Below are 15,684 nucleotides of genomic sequence, written 5' to 3' on the forward strand. Positions count from 1 at the left end.
TGGTAGCTGTTAGTCCTTTCGGGGGGCGGGGAGAAGAATCAAAGCGTAGCCTGCAATAGTATGAAAGGGCTGCTCAAACTGTTTTGGATTCAACCCTAACACGACTGAACTTATCTGTAAAACTTGGGACTTGATACATCCGGGTTTAGCGTGGTGCACCGATACAAACCCGAATACAAACCAACACACACACACACGACTGCATCAAGGAATCCGACGGGAAATTCTGCTCATTCTGCAAAAACATGGTGTGACTGCACGAATGCAGAGTAGATGTTTCTACAGAAGTTTTTTTTCCTTTTAATTTAATTTTCTTTAGAAGATGCAGCGCTTTTCTCAGTCACAGGTCATCCAATATGTCAATGCTATAAAAGGATAAATTGTGACGGGGGACAATGTCGTAAGCCGGACGTCGATCGGATAACCGTTGGCGACGCGTGGGTCAGCCGCGAAAACAAATGCAATATCGACTTCCTGATCTCGCTCCGCGGTGCCACGCCGGAGGCGTGCATGAGCGGGAAGGCGCACCGAGGTCAGATTAGCCGCCCCGAGGAAGATTTTTGTTGTGTTGCCCGTTATATTTCATTTTTGTAAAAATATAAGGGGGGAAAATGTGTTTTAGTTGTGATTGTGAAAGGATAGAATTTTGGGTTTAGTTTCAATGTTCTAATTGCATAAATGACCAAATATTGGATGTGTCCTTTCACAGCACAGTTGCAAAATGTATATGGGGATAAATACACACATACGTACACACATATATATATATAATATATATATAAACAAATTGCCTTATAGACGATGGACATTCAACCTGAATAGAACTTCCAGGACAATAAAAGCTTAAATCTGTACTCTCTGTCATGGTTTATGGTAAGATTAATCCCAAAATGCAAGACAACCTTTATTAAATACAGAATAAACCTTAATGGAGTTAGGTGTGTCCTTTCCATCAACCTTTCTTGTATTTTGATTAGTTTTATATTAAGAAAACCCCCAAAAAATAAGTGACCTTGAATATACCCTATGACATATGGTTTCCATAAGAATATGGGGTGCAAATCTGTAGCAATTTAAAAAACAATTCAATTCTAAATTTAACTCTTGGCCAGTGAAAAGAGCGGTATGGGGGAAGTTGTGTCCCTTGTTCAAGCTTTGTAAGGGATGACCCACTGCCTTACAGTTGACACGTGGAATTTGCATATCCATGAAACTGCATTTTCTATCAGGTTTGAGGTGTCGAAGCTGTTAATTTACTGTAGTTCCTGCTTTATTAAAAAAAGTCAAGTTTAAAATATGAATGAGAGGGTCTTTCTGGATAGCAGACTGTGCTGTGGCCTATCTTATCAAAAATGTTCCAATGAATGCATTAAACCCTTCACAGGTTTCAATTTTTTTTTTTTTTTTTTTTAAACATATTTTTTATATATAACATGGGTAACATATTCAAGCTCGAGGGCCAGAGGCTTTTTGTCACGCTCCGCTGCCCATGCCCTCGGCTGCCCACGTGTTTCATTTTCAAGTATTGCATGGTAATCGCTTGTGTGTGGGTGGCGGGTGAGACATTGCAGGCATGTCATAGCCTTTAAACTTTAGGAAGACGGTTCGTTCTTCATAAATGCAACCATGTCACCATTTGTACAGAGTAGATACCCTGAAGCGGTAAACACCACTCAAATCCTGGGGGCAGCGGTCATTTCGGGTTTGTAACATAACTCAACACTTGTATGTAGTGTGCGAGACACGCGAGGATCATGACTCTAGCCGGAGAGGGCATAGACCAGCTCAAAACACAGTTCAGTAGGGCAAAGCAGAGTTTGAGCCACGGGCCTCAGGTTTATTGCATAGAATAGAGCTGCAGGTCAGCTTAAATATGGAATTTAACTTTTGAACTAGACCAAAATTCCACACCCATGAAGAGATGCCAGAGTATTTGTGCTTCGAATCCAACCTCCAGAGGAATCCGTCTACACATTTACAAAGTATAATTCGGTACTCTTTAATACCAAGTACAACATACCGTAAGCATTTAGAACCAACAAATGACCAGAGAAAACAGAGTTGAGGTTGACATTGTGAAGATCAAATGAAATAACTTAACACTCTAAAATAATCAGGAAACTGACATCACGAGAAAAAACTTACAAGGAACTAAGGCTGCAGCAGCTTCCTAAACTTGTGTCAATCCTAAATGCATGGGTCACCGTGGAACTCACAACAATAAAACATTTGAAACATATCAAACTCGTGGTGAAGAAATTTTCCACTTTAAAACAGTAAATATTAAAAAGCGAAGTGAAGGACGGCTGCGGCTAGAACCGCCGCGGCGCTCCTTTAAAGGACTTGAATCCTCCAACGCTGCTTCCGCTGGAAATGGAGTTTGTGATCTGTACAATTCTGTTCATACCAGACGAGGAATGGCTGAGGAACACAAAAGTTCAGGCTTAGAAAATGTACTTCTGTCATAAAAGAACTCTTAAGGCGGAGGCATACTTAAAAAAAAAAAAATATATATATATATATATATATATATATATATATATATATATATAAAATCTAAGAACACGCGACACAAGAACCGCCGGCGAACATGTCCCAGAACCCGGCTGTCAGAATACTCAATAACGAACTGTTTACTTTATGTGTCATTCCATGCTAATAGGTGCCACAGAGTGATTCTGTGGCACCTATTTCCAGAGAGAGTTGCAGGAAAGAGAAAAATAAAAATCCGCAAGACGGCAGCGGTGAAAGAAACAGGAATGCGACAGCGAGAGGAGGTGGACCCGCAAAAGAAGGTGGAGGTCCGTCCCCTGCCAGGGAGCCCTCAGAGTGAGAAAAAGACAAAACCGAAAATAACCCATAGTGCTTGTTTTTTCTCTTGTTCTAAACACGTCTTTTGGTTAAATTTTTTTTTATAAAAGTGATACTTTAAGTATACCTCCGCCTTTACTATACATCCTTGTGCCAATACCTCGAGGGAGGAGACATCATGCTGCCCCGATTGTCTCCCATCCTGCGGCTGTCCGAGAAGCCTCCTCGCTGGGAGCCTGCTCCACCGTGCCAGTCCTTCCTCAGGCCCTGATCTCTGCTTTGACGCTCCACAACCACCTGGCGGCCAGAGCCAAACACCTGCACGGACATCGACAAGAACGCAGGAAAGTGGGAGTGAATACAAAAACTTTTGCATTCTAAGGAACTGCTGCAGCTCTCTGCTCACACGTGCATTTATAATAGTCTAATAGTAATCTAAAGGTTGCTGGTTCGATCCCAGGCTCCTCCTGCTAGCATGCTGTAGTGTCCTTGAGCAAGACACTTAACCCCTAATTGCTCCTGATGGCTGCGTTCGTCGGTGTTTGAATAATTGGAAGTCGCTTTGGATAAAAGCGTCTGATAAATGCAATGTAATGTAATTTAGAATAGAATAATTGTACCCCCCCCCCCCATACAGGAACTTCAAGTGTGGTATTCAGTTCGTCTTCTAAGCTCATAGCTATGTTGGCACCGAGCTTTCCACAAGGCACAGAACTAACTCTTCAACCTGAAGGTAGAGTGTCACGATCTGTGACGGAGGGTCCGTCAAAGCTTTATCTTAGCCAGTTATTTGGTTTCCAGGGAGGTGTGACGGTGCCTCTGGCTATGCATTTAGACATCCTGGCCATTCATTAACTGCCGAGATAGCGCGGGGACTTCAACCCAGTTTAAAATGAGAGAGAGAAAAAAAAAAGTGTTTGGAATCACTATACAGTGGAAACTCATTTATCCAAACACTAATGACAGTTGTTTGGGACTGAAGCGCGCTTCACAAGGAGCATACTCTCGGTAGAAAGTAAATAAAAGTAATGACTCTTTATACAGACGTTGATCTGACGCGTGTCTGACACTAGCAACACTACCTCAAGTTGTGATCACTGCAGTGATTGTTCATGAGAGAGCGTCTTGGGCGATGACTTGGACCTGCTGTAAAGTGAACATCATGCATGCGGCCATTTGTGTGACGAGGTTTGCTGACCTGTTCTCCCATCAAAGGTCGTCCAACATTTCGTTCGTTGTAATTGCTCCTCCCCCGGCTGGCTGAGCTCCCTCCTCTGAGGGCGGGGCCGGGGCCATCTCTGCCTAGCCGCTCTGGGCGCATACGCATGGCTCCCCTGTTTGACGTAAGGAAAACAATTTAGGAAATTATCTCTTACTGGTACAGGCTTTGTTTTCTAAACTTTGGTGTCCTAAATACAATCTGTGTTTAAACGAGGGATGGGCGTGAGCATCGACGAATCCATTTGTCGACTCTGACGTCAGCTTCTGAGAAACTATTTATGATTGAGTGTAGTACACGCTTGACTCCGCCTGGACTCTTAACCATAGCACACAGAAGAACGTGCTTGTTAGGCTGGGGCCGATATTCGATAATACTGACAATTCCATAAAACCATACACGATATTTTCACAGTATTGAAATATGCCCCCCTCCCTTTTTTATTTTCAACAAAGCAAGCTGTTACATATAGTTTTTTTTTTTTTTTTTTTAATTTAGAACAAACCCTACTCCAAAGAAGAAAAAAACAACAACTTTCCTACAACCATAACATTTGTTATTGATTTTGAAGTCAATATTTTTGCCTTTCTGAATATATTACTAATGGTGAACCATGGAAGTGCTACCTACCATCAATGTACCGTTAATGAGGCATTGACGTTTAAGAAAAAAAAAAACCCCATCCTTTAAACAATCTTTGAAAAATAATGGAGAGAAAAAAAAAAAAAAAAAAAAAAAAAAAAAAAGCAATTGACCTTTGGTTTTCACTAAAACACTTCAGGAATATCCATACCGAATGTCTGCCTTGCTAGTGGCCATGCTGCTGTCGTTCTTCCATCCTCCGTGGCCTCCTTCTCTGAGGGAGCGGTTGTGTGACATGCCAGGCACGGTCGCCCTGGCTCCGTCAGGCCGCTCCGGCATGGGCATGGGGCGTCTCTCATCTCTGTCCCTGCGGTCAGTGTCGCGGAGGTCAGCCCGAGCAGCAGGGGGCGCTTCAGCTCTGCGAACTGTGGTAAAGTTCTTAGGGTAGCGCTCGAACCCCGAGGCCTCTCTGTGCGGAGCAGGGCGAGTCTTCTTGGCTTCTGGCTCACCGTCAAAACGGTTGCGTCTGGAGCGCGGCACAGAGAAAATAATAAGAGACAAATGTCATTTTAGTTTGACTATTTTCACTGTAATCCTGGGAAAACAATAATTAAGCACAAGGTCAGCGTTGGTTCATTCTCATTGACAAACTGAACTTTACTTTCCTGTCGAAGGAATATAAAAATGTAAGCATCGTGCGTGAAGAAAAATCACAGCGTACAACCGCCTACTTCACATACTTGTACCTGTCAAAGAGGCTTGTTTGTTCAGCAGCAGCCTCAGGGAAGCGACCGCCCCTGTCTCGGGCGTTGAAGTTAGAGAAACTGTTCTGCTGGCGGTTGTAGTCAGTGCCTTGGCCAAGACGAGCCTCAGATCCAGAAAACACTTTCTTGTTCCAGTAGGAATCATCTCTTTGGCAGACACATTGAGAAATTCATGTGAGAATTCTCCTCATGAATAAAACTTGACATAAAATGACATTAGGTTATATTTTTTGTTCTTATTCCCCTTGTAATTTTATTCAAGAAAATGACAAGAAATGTGAATGAAAAATAGCACTGGTATTAGTAAAACACTAACGAATGATGGTATAGATACCCTTGGAATGGTGTGTTCATGTACCTGTGTTCCACGTCACGGCCTCTTTTCAGGTTGTTTCTTTTCTCTTGCTCGTAACGGAGCTGCTCTTGTTGCCTTCGCAGTTGCTCACGCTCTCTGATGAGTAGTTCGGCCTCCTTGCGCATTTCCTGAGATTACAATTTGCAGAGTCAATTCCCTTGGAATCGTTACACACGATTACGCAGTGAGAACTTTACATCCAAAAGCTGAGTGCTACTCTACACTACCCTGACAATTTAGACATGCTAAGCTATTCCAACTGCTCCCCAATGAGCTGGTTGGCCTAAGGGGCTATTAAAAGGACACATCAACCCAGTCCATTTGCCATTTAAAGGGGACCTATTATGCTTTTTCCTTAATTTTTTGCACGCACCCACGCGCTCCGGCTTGTGACCGCTCGGTTTTTTAAAGGTTTTTTCCTACTCTCTGCACGGGCTGATGTCAGCTTGTCCCGGAATTCTTTATATGGTCATCATCTGCACCATCAGATGTGTTTCTCAATACAAAACCGATAAAAAGTGTGTTTTTATTGTTTATTTCCGACGTTTACACGAAAAAAATAAAATCACTGTGTGCGAGTCAAGGTGCAGCATCCGTGTCTCCCACAAGCCTGGAGCACGGCACCCAGAGTCTGAACTAACTTTTAAATGAGGCCTTGTAGATCTAATAAGATTCAGACACTGGATTGCTTATTTCTCGCTTCACATTTGTTCAGAAACAGATTTTAGAATACTGATAAGCTGAAATCTGTGAAAGTTTACAGAGTAAATACAACAGCCTGGAGAAAAGCTCAAACCCACTGGCTCACAGAACCCAAAAATTGTGCTTAAACCCTATTTGCTCAGAACTAGGGGCTTGGCTTCTCATTCATAATAAAAGCTACACACTGAAACAGCCCGTTTTGGAACAGTCCGGGTTTAGAGGCATGTCACAATGGTTGAATGCATAATCTGAGTGGTATTTTCAGCAAATAAACTTCAAAAAACGTGTTTTTGGGACTATATTGACAAAGACAAGTCGCACAACAGGCCCCTTTAAAAAATATATATATATAGAAAAAAAAAATCGCTAGACTACAGCATTAACACAATATTATTTCTTCCTCAACACCTAAACCTGATTAAGATTTTAACTGGTGCAGATACTCATTCTGAGGTGGGCTGCTTTCGGCGATGTGATTCCAGGAGTGCAATTTGAGGATGTCTGGTAATTGAAATGTTGTCAACTGTACCTGTTCAATACGGATTCTCTCTCTTTCAAGCTTCTCCCTTTGCAAGCGCTCCCTTTCAAGTTTTTGTCTTTCCATATCGAGCCGTTGGCGTTCCATGAACAGGTTCTGCCTTTCTTCACGCTCCTGCATCAGACGCATGTTTTCTTGCCTTTCACCTTCTGCAATTTCACGCCGTCTAAAAGAAAAGGATATGCCGATCTCAAATATATCAGTTTAAAAGGCAACAGTTTTGACACTTATTTTCTTCTTGACTTTTATAGTCGTTACCAAACAATGACATGGTGCATTACCGCAACCAATTATCTATATTCCTTTGGCTTTCTGCTGCTGAAAACTACCAAACTGTCTTCTTTCCTTTTCCCAACAGGGTTTCAGTGTCTTGAGTAGGGTGCCTTTTACTAGGACCTTCCTCTTGGCTTTTGATGGCGACTTCAATCATGTACCATTGCATGACCGCCCTCCTCTTAACTGTTCTCGTTGCCTCTGCACATAGGACCCAACTCCGCACCAGTGTGTGTGCATCTCCTGAGACACGTCTGTTGACAGAAACCTCCTGACCCATCAACTCATCTCCGAGAAAGAACTGTGTGTGTGGGTCTCTCCCTTAGTCTATTTATTACATTCTGGCCATGGGAGGAGTATCTTCTGTCCGTTCACTGGGGGCGTTGGGCTCCAGCAAGAAAAGCCATTGATTTCTTTTCCGTTTGTGTATTTTGGATGACATGATATCAAGGTGAAGGCACCAGAGTGTATTCAAAATGGTCTCAGGGTGGCATCTCTGCTTTTTGCAGATGATGATGTACTCTTCACTTCTTAAGACATCAATCTGCAGCACACATTTGAGCAGTTTGCGACAGAGTGTGACCCGGTGTGGATGAGAGTCGGCAACTGCAAATCTGAGACCATGGTTCGCTCCCAGAAACCGGTGGCTTGTTCCCGCTGGGTGGGGAGAGAGTTGCTGACCCAAATGGAGGAGTTTAGGAATTTTTGGGGTTGTATGGGGCTCCAGATACAGTACCAGACTGCCGTGGTCAAGAGAGTGCCATGTCAGAAAGCAATGTTCTAAATTTACAACTCAATCTTCTTTCCAACCCTCACCTGTGGTCATGAGCTTTGGATAGTGACTGAAAGAATAAGGTGTCGGCTCAAATAAGGTTCCTCTGCACAGTGGCAGGGCTCAACCTTTTAGGGTGAGCAGCATGGTGATCTGGAAGGATTTCAGAGTTGTACCACTGCTCCTTTGCATTGAAAGGAGCCAGCTGAGGTGTTTCAGACATCTGATAAGGGCAGACCCAGGGGCCGTTGGGAGGGATTCTCTCTCAGCTGGCATGGGAACGCCCAGGAAAATCTGTAAGAAGCTGCTAGAGAAAAGAGGCGTCTGGGTCGCCCTGCCGTCTCCATGACCCGGACTGGGTTAAGCACCATTAGAATGGATGGATGGATTTATCAAACATCACATATTTTCTTTCAATATCACGCAGCCTTCATTTACACCATTAAGGGACAGGGGCAGCACCTGGACTTTGCTTAAAATTAGAACTTCCATGAAGAGAGCTATACAGCTTGCGTACGATCCCCAATGATTAATCAATTATTCAGCTCTGGCAGTTGGCACATGTTTTTCCTATGCAAAAGAAACTTTAAGAGACACCAATTTTTTTTTGATTCTTTCTCGTAGTGTTAAGGTTGATCTCTTTGCCTAGAGTAGTAGGTTGGAAGAGCAGGCTACCTGCGTAACTCTGCGGCTCGAAGCCGTTCATGCATCTTCTGCTCCTTCATCTTCTCAAAGGGCAGGATCTCCATGTTGCCTTCTTTGTTATAGTTGTTTGGGAAAGGGCGTCTTTCTCTCATGAAGTTGTTCTGAAACTGTAAGACAGAAGAAATGCTCACAACCACCATGTCAAAGTTATTTTTACCCCCAATTATAATCAATTTTAAAAATATATAGATAAGAGGCCCTGATGCAAATTACTTTGTCAAAATATCCTCCCCTTCGGAAAGGTGGTCGCCTTTTGTTGAAGTTGGGATCTCCTTTGGGATAGTTTGCCACCATCGACCCAGGGCTCTTGGTTCCTTCAAACAAACAAAAAAAATAAAAATAAAAAAATGAATATAGAGATACAAACATATCAGGAAGAGAAAGTTCTTGCATTTCTATCCTCAGCTAACTTTGTCAACATTTACTGCATTGACACAAACAATGAAACTTACGAGTGTGCTTTTTATCATCTTTCTTGGTGGAATCTTGGCCTGAGCTGGATGGACTGGCCTCTGAAACTCCACTTTTAGACAAATCATTGTCTTTTTCTGAAGGTTTGTCTGACTTCTTATCGTTGTTTTTGGAAAAAGGCGAGGTTCTTCGAGAGTAAGAAACAGGTACACGTCATTTATCTTTTCAACTGACAGCAATGGGAAATTTAGCAGTTTTTCCTCTAACCCACTTGTTATTTGTTTTTATTCCTGTGGTGGTGCATTTGCTTGAACTTGATTTGTTCTCTGTTTCATTCTTCGATGGTTCCTTCTTGCACGGATCACTTTTGACCTAAAAGGAACACACCAGGAATCTGTCACAATTTTGAAATAAACCAATAAAACTCAGGTAGCAAGATGGCAGCAAACAAGAACTCTGGAGATAAATATGGCTAACAATACGTACCCTTTCAACATATATCTGTTGTCCATGGAGGTCTGTCCTATCCAAGTGGGAAATGCAACGGGCCACATCTGCACTGGAGGACATTGTCACCAAGCCATAACACTTCGATCCAGGACTGCGAGCATTTGTAACCACTTTGGCACTGAAAACCTGTTTGTAAGAAAGCAGTTGATGCAATTAATCTTGCCAGGTCCTTACAAATTCACAACATTCCCATTCATTTTAGACTTGAATGCCAGCAGTGAGGCATGCGATAGGTGGATGGTAAATCCTAAGCTCTGCTCTACCTTGCCATATTTTCCAAACAGGTTCTTCAGAGCAGCTGCTTTGGTGTTGGATGAAAGCCCGCTCACCCATATGTTGCGAGAAGAGCCGTTGGTGGTGCTGCCGGTACCGCCTGTTTTTTTTTTTTTTTTTTTATTAAACATTATGCAATCAATTCTCAATATATACATCTTGTAAAATGCATATAAAGACACCTCCAATTCTCAGAACCGACAATTTTTGGAATTCTTTTTAAATTAGTTGAAACATTTTTATCTTATCACATTCTTTACCATTTTCATCCTTTGCAAGTTTTCCATCTCCATCTCTTGAAGAGCTATAAAGTAAATTTACAACAATGGAGAAAAAAAATGAGTACCAGTAATTGAAAACCTCATGGTAAACTTATTTGTAAAGACATTTTATGGAATAGACCACCACATTTAGTATTTTTCAGGAAAAACAAATATCCCCCATAGGCAAGGCGTGGTTTTGGACAAATCTCTGTAAGGCTTCTTTCACTGCTTTTCCACTGGTGAGATGGATCGGGCTGCAGCCAATTAATTCCCTCGACCAATGATATCTTCAGAAGTGTGAGCAACTTCACTGCGAATCGTTTCGGGAAAAAAAAAAAGAAAAAAAAAATCTGACATCACAGGGACTAATGCGCTTTTACAATGCCTTGTGTAGGAACTGGAAAAGGCATTAAAAGTGCTGGAAAGATGAAAAGTAACAGGTGGGTTTTTCCTCTCCTGGTAAATGCCACATTCTACTCAACTTCAAGGAATACATTATAGTAGTAAATGCCAGGATGAGGTACATCAGTGAACGTTTCCCTTACGGAAAAAAATGAAAACAAAATAAAAAAAATCTTGAGGCTACCCACAATGCTGCGTTCTTAGTGAGCTGGAACTTGGTAGTAGTAGTATCAAAGAACTGACATAAAGACAAACCTCTTTGCTTGACCTGACGCCCCAGTAGAGGAGGGGCCTTTCTTCCCAGAATCCTTCTCCTTGTCTCCCGTTTCGGCTTTCTTCAAGGCCTCTCTGCTCTCCCTCTTCGTTGGCTCAACCTTGGGTCCATCGTCCTTCTTACCATCTCTATGGCCCTCTGTCTCTTCAACCTTCTCGTCATCATCGGTGCCGGTTGCAGCAGAGGCCTCTGGGTCGTCAGAGCCCTTCTCAGTGTCTGCATCTAGGAGTTTCACATGTTTACCTGTTTCCAGGAGATCATCGCCATCGACATCTAGTGTGATGGCATCGTCATTCGGGATTGAGACTGATAGGTGATCGTCCTCAGCGTCTTTAGAGGCATCCATGGCTTCAGCATCCATCTCTGCTACGTCGGGCTCCCCATCGGCTTCGGGTTCAGCATCCACCTCGGGCTCGGACTCTGAATCCACCTCAACCACCATCACAGGGTCTGACTCCTGTTCAGCCTCAGCCAGGGTCTCTGCCTCAGACACAGCCAGGCTGTCCTCACAGGTTGCAGGCTTTGAATCATCGTCAATACCATCATCTGTTCTAGTTACATCTGAGGGATTTAATGAGGATAAACATGGCAAAACACAACTTTTAACAATGATATGTTGTACGTAACTTGACCTAGAAAGTTTAACAGAAAGAAAATTGAGTATTAGTGGTCATCAAGGGTGTAGACACCACAAGAAGCAAAACACACATCTGCCAGTGCAGCTGTTCTTCTTTCTTGCTACCGCCCGAGTTAGGTCAAAATGCATATAGATGAGTTTGCAGTTCTGATGACTTCTCAAAAAAGGTCTGAAAATTCTTCAGGGAGAAACAACCTTTGCATGAGGGGTCAAATGTCATCACTCCGACGGCCAGTTCTTCCACAAAGAAAAATACACCCCGCCTTCTGGACAGTCTTATGATATTGCAGATCATCAAATTGGAAATCTTCTACAGCTCGTCTTCATGTAATACAATCACCAATGTCTGCCTTAGCCAGCAGATTTCAGAGTTCGCAAAAGTAAAAAACCAAAAACTGATCATCAAATCCACATAGCAGCGTCTTGCCCGATCAAAATATAAATCTGTCAAAGGCATGTCCTCTCCAAGTCCATTAGTTGTGCTTTTGTTGAATTCCATGGCGTACAGGTCACATGGTTTATGCAGTGAACGAGCATTATGATGATGTAGCATAGCAGGTTCCCTCGGCAGTCAACCAGTGCCTGTTGTTGAGCTTCAAATTATCCTCGGCCTCAAAATCTCACCACATAAGTTTTGCAGAAAGTTCTTTGGAACACTGAATGGAGCAGACACCCACAATTCAAAGTTTCCATGAACATGCAGGTGAAAACGATGTGTTCTTTGTGACATTTCTTGTTTTGTGGCCTAGATGACAAAGACAGCAGATGCAAACACGCATTCTACAGAGAAGAGGGAATATAATTGGCTTCATACTAAAGGGCAACCTGCAAGGAAAACTGCAACCAATATCCCTTGCTGTGATCCCGAACATACCTTTTTCTGATTCGTCATCTTCTTTGTCCTGAAAAAGAAAATATTAAGATGACATGATTTGACTGAAGAGCTTATTAGTGTCTGACTGCCAGACTGATATAAGTCATATGGCAAAAATATTTTATTTTACTAAATGCTGTGCTAAAACTATAGGAATATAGGGGTGGGCAGCATAAATGTTAGACTAGTTGAACTATGCGTTATGAAGGGGATTTGATAAACCTTTCTACAAGGAGAAAGTAGATTTTAATATCGCTGTAAAGTGAATTCTGTGATTTTTTTCTAAACATATTGTACCTGTTAGAATGTAATTACTGAACACATGTGAAAGGACTCAATGATGTAGTACTGAATTGTGGAGTTATACCGTTCAACAATTTCTCACCATTTTTGTGGTCTGGATTTTTTTTGGGGCGGGGCTAAATCATGACTCGATGACGTAGAGCGGTCATACTCAGCATGGTCCCTCCCCCTAACACTATATAAACACCAGGTCAGACCATCGGAAACGGAGCATCAGTGGGGAAATAAGCTAAGCCAAAATCCTGGAGTTTGGGATAGAATGCTTTAATGGGAATAAACACCCTGAGTCAAAGGAGTCTTCAGGAAGACCATGAACTCATGCCCAGTCTTGGCCAAATCCGTGGGTGCCTCCGTCCACCCCGGCATTACACCTGCGATATAGCACAGCGATGCCCCCCCGGAACAATTAAGAATCGTGTTGGTTTGACCGCGCAGCGTTTGGTTATGTAAGAATTAGCTGCATGCTAGCTAGCAGGCCACGGAGCCATGGTCATGCCATGGCCTGCGGGGGAGCCAGCAGGGGGCACCAGAGAGCGGGGAGTCCCTTAGCAAGACAGCGACGCTGTGAAGCGAGCAACTAGACACAGAACAGGGTTCAGCAGAACATTTAAACATGAAAGTTAATCCAATGCAAACAAAAAATTATTACACAGTTAACGCGATTGGGTGTGGTTTCAGCGTCTTCAGCAGACATGCCCCCAGTGTCTCAGAGCAGAAGGGACTGTGCTTTTTCACAATTTTGAAACCTAATTTCATATACTTGGTGATTTCTTTAATCATTCAAATTTGGCGGGATGATTCGTAACATTTCTCTGTGGTGTGACAAAAGAACACAATTTTATTTTCACTTTACAGGTACTGCAGTAATTCCTGTGTCATTAAAAACAAAACAAAAAAAATAGACCAACAAGCCACCTCATGTCAGGAATCGCGATTGGTCGAAGTAAGATTAAATCTCACCAGGTTTTTTTTTGGAAAAGGTTTTGTATATGACATCCAGCATTGTATTGCATTTCTTTCAGTTTGCAGTTAAGAAAGAGAGAGAGTATTAGATAGATTTAAGTAATTTCCCCCTGGGATTATTAAAGTACTTCTGATTCTGATATAGCGATACCAGAGTACTCACTCGTGGGCACTTGCTGATAACTGAGTGCCGACACAACTTAAGCACTGAAAGTTTTGAGTTTAAATAATAAACAAAAATATAGGATACATGATTTCTGTACTGCTGTGTAATCAGTAATGACATAAAGCCTCCAGAGTGCGAGAAATCAACAGGAACCACATGAAATTACATGGCTCTCTGGTTTAGATATGAACGAGACCGCTCACCTTAGCACAGGAGTATTCTTCCACAGTGTTATCAGTGTCTGAGTCCATTTTTTTCCCTTTGAAATAAAACATGAACCCACTGTCAAACAACAGAAAAGAACGAACAACCTTTGACTTTGACCATGACTAATCAAAACACAATTTTAACGTCACCTTTAGTTTTAGCGTTTTTCCTTGAAGGTGTATCGGGAGAAAGTTGGATTTCAATATGGTCTGGGTCACCACCTTCCTCTTCCACCACCTTAAAAAACAAACAAACAAAAAAAAAAAAACTTTCGTTTGTGACACTCAACGTGAGGGACCTTGTCATACAGGGAGGGTTATCTTATTGGTTATCTTAATGACGCATAAAGCAGCGTTTCCCAAACACCGCGGTGAGACCTCACGAATTCCACTTAAAACGTAAGATCGTGAAATAAAAACAACCTATTAATCCAAATTAGAGCGTATACATACAAAGTAAAAATATAAGACGGAAAGAAATATTTGGCAAAAATATAAATCTTGGAAGTCTCGGTTATATCGCGTATATTTCAGCTAAAATACCTGTATATTTATGTGCATGTGGCTCTAGCTGACCAGGGGATGGACTCTCTCTTTTGGAAATAAAGCCAAAATGGTGACAACGAGCCTCCCTTTCCTCGACATCGACACGGGCGAGCTTTCCATCCCCGTGCGAAGCGCTACCCTTAAACCACGCAGGGATAGCAGACGGTTACCGACACGCAAATCAAGAGCAGAACCAGCAGGGGGTTGAAGGAGCGCGGAACCAAAACTATTCACTACAACAAGTTACACAAGCGCCGCTTTGCACCAGGTTGCTCCGTTTCCAGTTAGCTAGCTGCTACGCGATTAGCGTTAGCTCCGAGTGGCTCGGTTCCGCCATGCTGAAGTGTAAAGCTGGGATATACCTGCTTGAGCCTGGCGATTAACACACTCTTCACGCCAGACGTGTCCATGTTCCTTCTTTTGAGCTCAGACTTGAGGTCAATTACGCGTAAATCTGTAATTTTCTTTGCCTCCGCAGCCGCCGCCATTTCAGCTCACGCAAGTGTTTATTTCACATGCACGTGACGGGCGCATGCGCCGCTTTCCCGCCGCCGTACTTCCGGTGCTGAACGTGACTCGTTTTCCAACGCAATCTGCTTCTGTTCACTTCTGGTTCTGTTCACGTCACTTCTGTTCACTTCACTTCTGGTTCTCTCCAGTTCACTTCTGGTTCTGTTCACTTCACTTCTGGTTCTCTTCAGTTCACTTCTGGTTCTGTTCACTTCTGCTTCTGTTCACGTCACTTCTGTTCACTTCACTTCTGGTTCTCTTCAGTTCTGTTCTAGTTGTGTTCACTTCAGTGCTGGTTCTGTTCTGTTCAGTCCTGGTTCAGTTCACTTCACTTCTGGTTCTGTTCACTTCTGGTTCTGTTCACGTCACTTCTGGTTCTGTTCACTTCTGGTTCTCTTCAGTTCTAGTTCTCTTCAGTTCTGTTCCAGTTGTGTTCACTTAAGTGCTGGTTCTGTTCTGTTCAGTCCTGGTTCAGTTCACTTCACTTCACTTCTGGTTCTGTTCACTTCTGTTCTAGTCGTGTTCACTTCAGTGCTGGTTCTGTTCAGTTCAGTTCTGGTTCCGTTCACTTCTGTTCTAGTTGTGTTCACATCACTTCTGGTTCTGTTCAGTTCAGTTCTGGTTC

General features: G+C 42.8%; 1 protein-coding gene across 1 annotated transcript; it reads right to left on the reverse strand.

The window, feature by feature from the left end:
- Positions 1 to 1,821: 1,821 nt before the first annotated feature.
- On the reverse strand, positions 1,822 to 15,182 carry LOC307228048 (SAFB-like transcription modulator). Its single transcript, XM_079997545.1, has 19 exons — positions 14,912 to 15,182; positions 14,154 to 14,241; positions 14,001 to 14,056; positions 12,366 to 12,393; positions 10,836 to 11,415; positions 10,176 to 10,219; positions 9,906 to 10,015; positions 9,619 to 9,768; positions 9,404 to 9,504; positions 9,174 to 9,319; positions 8,935 to 9,035; positions 8,692 to 8,828; positions 6,963 to 7,137; positions 5,735 to 5,859; positions 5,359 to 5,523; positions 4,824 to 5,138; positions 4,010 to 4,145; positions 2,972 to 3,129; positions 1,822 to 2,421 (listed from the first exon to the last, which is right to left on the reverse strand). The coding sequence occupies exons 1-19, from the start codon at positions 15,035 to 15,037 to the stop codon at positions 2,313 to 2,315; spliced, it is 2,850 nt and encodes a 949-aa protein (XP_079853671.1). The 5' UTR covers positions 15,038 to 15,182; the 3' UTR covers positions 1,822 to 2,312.
- Positions 15,183 to 15,684: the final 502 nt, after the last annotated feature.

The sequence above is a fragment of the Zeus faber genome (assembly GCF_960531495.2).
Source record: "Zeus faber genome assembly, chromosome: 3".
Lineage (NCBI taxonomy): Eukaryota > Metazoa > Chordata > Actinopteri > Zeiformes > Zeidae > Zeus > Zeus faber.